This window comes from Notothenia coriiceps, unplaced genomic scaffold, assembly GCF_000735185.1.
Source record: "Notothenia coriiceps isolate Sejong01 unplaced genomic scaffold, NC01 NC01_scaffold00009998, whole genome shotgun sequence".
NCBI classification, from domain to species: domain Eukaryota; kingdom Metazoa; phylum Chordata; class Actinopteri; order Perciformes; family Nototheniidae; genus Notothenia; species Notothenia coriiceps.
In genome coordinates this window covers 134,716-141,987 of record NW_011342699.1, presented here as the reverse complement: position 1 = coordinate 141,987, position 7,272 = coordinate 134,716, and the positions used below count along the sequence as shown (strand labels likewise).

Here is a 7,272-nt window from a genome sequence, read left to right as displayed (position 1 = left end):
CACTCCCGCCGACTGTGTGCGGTCTAAGTCCTGTGAGGCGCACGTGCACGTCGTCGCATCGTCGGTTTAATTATTAAATCGCTGTTCGCCCTCTGTTGCACACTGAATGAGTGCCCCTTAAGATTTTCACTTTTACGCTTTAACCCATGTTTTGGCATTGCGTGTGTAGAGCTAAGAGGCCCACACGTCATAAAACCTAAGTTTGGTTTAAGTTGCTCCGGCTTGGGACTGCCTGCAACCTTACTCGGGCCGCACACAGCGTAACAAATTTTTTCACACCTGCGCTGTTTTCGTCCGTTATGTGCGTAAATTGATCGTGGATTTTGTGTTGGTGGGGTAAGGCAAAAAGCGTAGACCTCCGTTTTGTGCCGTCGACCTCCTACCTCTCGGGGGCGGCTGTTACGTTTGCTACAACCACAAGGACGAAGCTTTTGAAATCTTTTTGTCTAAACCTATACCGGACAACTCCGTAGACCAGAACCCTGCTCACCTGAAATGGTGCAACCTGACAACACAACATCTCCAAAAAAACAAACACACTATTACACACGAGTATAAATAAATAATAACGATATATCCCATATATGCATATATATATACTCCTCTCTCTCTCGAGACAAAGGTCGCTCGAGAAAATTAAGATAACAAAACCAACACACACTAAATTAAATTACAAATATTAAATTAATTAAACAAAATAAATAAATTAATATATAAAATGTATAATAAAAGTCGTAAGTAAACTTACAACTTACACAGTTATTTTTCCAATGCAACACTTTCCTACATGAACTTAACTACCACTAATATATCTAATAGCTAACTACAATTTTACCAGAATTTTGCCACCGGCCTTTTCTCATAATCAGCAAATAGCGCTTATTGAAGGGTCTTTTTACATAGCAGGTTGTGTAATTAATAGCCACTTTCCGGATCTTTCACACCCGACACAATAATGTGCATGTTGTTGAACGCGCTCGCGCTCTTTTAGCCAAACCAATTTTACACGCAGATATTTAGCTGTTTGAACTAAAACTAAACTATCTATACGTCGTTGATAGGTTCCCTGGTGCGTCATGTTCTACTCTTTCTAGTTGCACATGACTACTTGGAAGTCCACTAAGAAGCAGTGACGGGCGGGAGCGAGTGTGCAGTAAAGTGAAAAGAGGGACGGTCTCCCGAAAGTTACGGAAGTAGTAACAGTAGGAGGAGTTCCGCAGCTTTGGTCAGGTGCTCCCGAGGTTCTGGGCGTCAACACCTCACGAAGCGCGACGACCCACAGAACAGCCCTCACACGGCAAATTCGTCCTCGGTCTCGACACCCCCCACAAGAATCGCACACAAAGCCGTAAACAAACACTTATCTAAACGGCAATTTATCGAGCTCAGAAAAGTTATCGAGTCCATTTTTATTTATCGTAAGATAAGTCAATTTATCGATTATCGCGACAGGCCTAAGCACACTACAATAACATAAGAAAGAAAAGACAAGAATTTACAATAGAAATATAAAAACAAAACACAGGGAAATGTCAGGTGTCATGCGCCGCTCTGACTAGAAGGCCAGAGAGAAGAAGTGTGTCTTCAGTGAAGATTTAAAACCCCCTAGGGTCTGGGCCGACCTCACATGGAGGGGCAGAGTGTTCCAGAGCCTGGGGCCAGCTGCTGCGAAGGCTCGGTGCCCTCGGGTTTTGAGCCTGGTCTTGGGCACTATCAGCAACAGCTGGTCAGCGGACCTTAAAGCTCTGGCTGGGGTGTGGCGATGGAGGAGTTTGGCTATATAAGCAGGAGCCAGCCCATTTAGGGCTTTAAAAATAAATTAAATAATTTTAAAATCAATTCAGAACCGAATTGGAAGCGAGTGTATTGGGGTGATGTGGTCACGCTTTTTGTGGCCAGTGAGAAGACGTGCAGCTGCGTTCTGCACTAGCTGCAGGCGTCTAATTGAGGCCTGGTCCATACCCACATACAGAGCGTTGCAGTAGTCCAGTCTCGAGGTAACAAAGGCATTAATAACCCTTTCTAGGTCTTTAAAATATCAAAACAACTTGTCTTGGCCAATAGTCTTATTTTAAAAAATGATCTCAAATTAGATTATAATGGATAAGATTTAAGTTGTAATAAGATGCCCTTCTAATTTTCTATAACTCATCATGTTGTGCACTTCATGAAAAGGTATGCTGTGTATAAAATCAGAGCTTTTTGTTATTTGTTGAAATACCTTTTAAGGAATCATTGCAACTCTGCCTCAATCTATTGAAAGAAAAAAGATGTATATAACAACATATATTCACATGTTCCCACGTGCAGTGTGTTTTCCCCACTTTGAATAAAGAATTTGAACAAGTATAATTCATATTTCCTCCTTTTTTAAATTCAGGTTTCAGCAGCCCCGCCGTAAGCGATCGAATCCCGAGGAAGGATGGGATGTATGGCCAATACTTGGAGATGGTTGGAAACGCAAAGAAGTTATCCGGCGCTCAGGTTCTAGCATTGGACAGAAGGATGTATATTACATAAGGTAAATACCGCCTAGGAGAGTTGTAAAGAAATACCGTTGTTTTCAATTGCAGGGTGCAGAATATATAACTTATACTTTTACTCTGTGGTCTACAATGTTGATACTATGATGACATGTATTCTTGTTCTCTTTGTATTTTATAGTCAGTTAAACAAATGTGTGTGTGATGGCTGTGCAATGTGACACAACATAAAAGCTGATAACCACAAAGGAAACATTACAAATATTATTTAATACATTCTTTTATCCTGAATCAACTTGTTACTCTTAAAAAGTGTTGGTATAAGTTTTCCAAATGCCACGATTTTCATTTTTGTAGTTTAAAAATACAATTTTTTTCGTGCATTTTATGGACTAAACAATTTAATAATCGTTAGGAAAAATGCAGCCAATAAATTAAATTAAATAAAAGCCTTAATTCTTTTAAAGTTGTGGATGTGACTAGGTGACAACTGGATGGTCGTTTTTAGTGGTTGTCATTCCGCTCTGGGAGGTTGTAATTGTTTTTTTTGTGTCTTTGCAGTCCGCAAGGTGAACGAGTGAGAAGCCGCGTAGAGCTGACGTCAGTGTTGGAGGGAGTCGACCTGTCAACCTTTGAATACAAGTCAGGAAGGTTTGTCGCAGGCGGAGTCCCCCCCACGAGAGTCCGCATCAGAGCGAAGGTAACGGCCTCTTTCATCACTTCAAGCTCGAAACATTTAAGTTGTGCGAGCCTCACTGTAAACGTATCCTCTCTTTCTTATCCATTAGAGGAAGATCCCGGAGAGTTCATCCTCAGAGTCCAGCTTTGTGGAGAGAGGGGAGGGGGCCGACACCCCCGACTCTCTCCACAGACTCACCCCAAACCTGGCGCCCAAAACCGTCCCACCCCAACCGACCCTTTGGTTGGCACAGGGCACAGTAGTAATACCAGCACAAGAATATGTATATCCACCGGCGGAAAAGGAAATTAAACTTCCCCTTCCCTCATCATCCAGAGCACTCCCCCTCCCCTCTATAAACGGAGAAATCGGCTCAGAGGAAAACACACTGTTAGTCCATCATTAATTGTTTATATGTCAACCATTAAACACTGCTGATGTAATTAACAAGACACTTGAGTATTTCAGTTTAATGAGAGGGGTTTCTTTGTGGGCGATGTCACGTGCTGAGCGGTTTCGTGTTTCCCTGCAGGATTTGTTCCAGATGCGGTATTTCCTTCACAGGCACGTGGTATGATAAGCAAAGGAAGAGACCCTGCTGTCCCGCCTGCTGGGGTATGTCAGTTTGTGGTTGTGCAATGTGATGATTCTGAGGAAGTATAGCTTTTAGAAATTGTTGAAAAAAAATCATGGAAATAACCCATAATGTGTATTTGTTTTTAATTTCAGCCGCCTCCAAGACAAAAGTGCATCCGATGGTTCGATTCAGAAAGGTAGAGCATTGTCTCTCCACCAGTTGTATGAATGAACTGTTTAAATAGCCAAACGTTAGCATGTGGCTAATTGGGATTGTATAAATTACCCAGTATTTGAATGATGGATTCAGAATGTACATGGGTAAATGTTGGGTTTATATTAAGGTGTTGCGGAAATATACAGAACATTTATAATTAGACCCCCAAAAGAGAAAATGCCTTTATTTCCAGAGATTAAATGTGCGAAAAATACGGGAAGGAAAGGAAAGTGGGTATTAATGAATTATCCAACGTGCTTTCTTATTTATGTTCATGCTATTGGTAGTGGATTCCATGCGGGCAGTGTGTGGGATGCCTCAACACGGTCAACTGTGGGCACTGTGCCAACTGCAAGAATGGACTGCAGAGCCCAGAGTCGCGGAAACGCTTATGCCGGGGACGCAAATGTATTTGTCCTATTCGCAAGGTTAGCTTCCGGGTACTCATTAGTTTTTGTTTAGAGGTCTTCTGTTTGTTATGGTACTTTTGAATTCACGCTTTGTGTTATGTTCCCCCCAGAGCCCTGGAAGTGGGGGCTTCGTGCCGCAGCAGCCGTACAACGAAATTCCCGATGCCTTTGAAGAGTGCTTGAGTTTTCAGGTGAGCTAATTTAATAAAAATGTACATGTTGTACGCTCAAACAATGTTGTTAGAGAAATATCACTCGTCACCGTCTTGAGCTTCAATATCAGGATCCATGTATTTGTGATCCTCTCCAGAAAGTAGTCGTCACATACAGAGCATCAACTAGTTCCTGAACAGTGTCCTTCACATGCTGATATACAAGAGAGGGAGTTACACAGTCACAAGATGGAGGAATAGAAAGCAGTATTCAATGTTTAGCTCAGATTAGCTCCACGTCAGAAATGAGCATGCTTGTCATATGTCTCTCTCTATGTCCTCTGCCATGTGTTCTTCGTACACTACTCATGGCACATGCCTACATTAACTTTACAATAACCATTTTACATGTGTCACGTTTAACCCATAAGGACCACGGGTGTCACATGAACTTTAAATGTTCTGGAAAGTTCCTTATACAACTTTAGCATTTATTTTATCTCATGAAGTCTCTGAGTGACGCACACTGAACAGTCTGGTGGGTCATGGGCCAGGTCATGTTATCTGGTGTTCNCACACACACAAATCTGACTTTCTCTCAAAATTCTGACTTTTTCAGAAAATCTCAAAATTCTGACTTTTTCTCAAAATCTCAAAATTCTGACTTTTTCTCAAAATCTCAAAATTCGGACTTTCTCTCAAAATACTGACTTTTTCTCAAAATCTCAACATTCTGACTTTCTCTCAAAATACAGGTTTTTTTTCCTAAAAACACAGATTTCTTTTTCAAAATACAGATTTTTTTCTCAAAATCTCAAAATTATGACTTTTTCTAAAAATCTCTAAAAATGTTAATTTTCCCTGGTCCCCGGCTTGAGCTTGAATCTCAGGATCCATGTATCTGTGATCCTCTCCAGAATGGAAGTAGTCATCACATACAGAGCATCAACTAGTTCCTGAACAGTGTCCTTCACAAGAGAGGGAGTTACCCAGTCACTAGATGGAGGAATAGAAAGCAGTATTCAATGTTTACTTCAGATTAGCTCCACGTCAGAAATGAGCATGCTTGTCATATGTCTCTCTCCATAGAGGCTGAATCATCATGTTAATCACATAGCTATCATATGCCTCAAACAGTCCTGATGCTCTTCTAGGTAATCACACATCCTGTCATGTTCACAGCTACAGTTGGGATACCTTTGTTAGCATGTTGCTCTCATGTTGGAAGAGGACATTCAGGGTTTTCCCAACATAAAGTAAAAGGTGCAATGTCTCCCTTTTAATGTAGTGGAGTTGAAGTATGAAGTGAAAGGAAAGGAAAATACTAAACTCAAATTCCACAACTGCATTCAATCGCCACATGTGTTCTTCGTGCAAAAGCTTAGAATAGAAATGAATAAAGACGCCTTCAGGTTTTTATGGACTTTACATATGGACCCTGGTGTGTGTGTGTGTGTGTGTGTGTGTGTGTGTGTGTGTGTGTGTGTGTGTGTGTGTGTGTGTGTGTGTGTGTGTGTGTGTGTGTGTGTGATGACTTCTCCAGATGTTGTGTGGTTTCCTCTAGCATGATGTGTTTTAATAAGAGACAGCAGCGGGGCACCCTGATGTCAACATAATACACTCCATCCCTCCTGATATTCACATTACACCGATCATATGTATATTCACACCCACACCTGAGCGCAATAACACATGTCGGTCCTTTTAACATGCAACACACGCAACACACACACACACACACACACACACACACACACACACACACACACACACACACACACACACACACACACACACACACACACACACACACACACACACACACACACACACACACACACACACACACACACACAGACCTCCTCCAGAGTGTGTGTTCAACAATTAATGACTGAGGTTCATGGTGGAGTTCAGCGGCTGCTCACTGTGTATTATTTATATAGGACAATATATCACACATGTTACATTAGTCTCAGTGGACTTTACACTTTGTACAGAATGTCAATACGACCCCTCTGATCCCCCTCCCTCACAGAGAGCCAGCAGGACGCACTGGGTGTGTTCAAAGTGTCCGTAGTGGAGGCACCACTTCCAGTCTCATGATGTTTTATCTTCAGCTCCTGATAAGGCGTCCTCCGCTTCCCGGGTTTTCCTGATCTCCCCCTTCAGGGCGGGACCGCTGGTTCGTGGTTTCCACTGACGCACTCTCACATCCAGCAGCATTTAAACTGCATCCTGTCTGTCTCACAGTGACACACAGAGCATCAACTAGTTCCTGAACAGTGTCCTTCACATGCTGATATCCAAGAGAGGGAGTTCCACAGTCACAAGATGGAGGAATAGAAAGCAGTATTCAATGTTTACTTCAGATTAGCTCCACGTCAGAAATGANTGCCACGGGGCTTATGGAGGGTCAGAGCGTCCTGCAGACAGAGGAGGAGGAGGGTTAGAAAGATATCCCTCGTCACCGGCTTGAGTTTGAACCTCAGGATCCATGTTTCTGTGATCCTCTCCAGAATGGAAGGAGTCATCACATACAGAGCATCAACTAGTTCCTGAACAGTGTCCTTCACATGCTGATATCCAAGAGAGGGAGTTACACAGTCACAAGATGGAGGAATAGAAAGCAGTATTCAATGTTTACTTCAGATTAGCTCCACGTCAGAAATGAGCATGCTTAGTCATATGTCTCTCTCCATAGAGGCTGAATCATCATGTTAATCACATAGCTATCATATGCCTCAAACAGTCCTGA

General features: G+C 42.3%; 1 protein-coding gene across 1 annotated transcript in view; it reads left to right on the top strand.

Annotated features, from left to right (window-relative positions):
* The window catches only part of LOC104945758 (methyl-CpG-binding domain protein 1), a 14,650-nt gene that overhangs the window by 379 nt on the left and 6,999 nt on the right, over positions 1-7,272 (top strand). Inside the window, exons 2-8 of the mRNA XM_010771475.1 lie at positions 2,381-2,521; positions 3,045-3,183; positions 3,272-3,552; positions 3,695-3,777; positions 3,892-3,935; positions 4,243-4,383; positions 4,476-4,556. Coding sequence (XP_010769777.1) covers positions 2,381-2,521; positions 3,045-3,183; positions 3,272-3,552; positions 3,695-3,777; positions 3,892-3,935; positions 4,243-4,383; positions 4,476-4,556 — 910 coding nt within the window. The remainder of the gene's footprint in view (positions 1-2,380; positions 2,522-3,044; positions 3,184-3,271; positions 3,553-3,694; positions 3,778-3,891; positions 3,936-4,242; positions 4,384-4,475; positions 4,557-7,272) is intronic.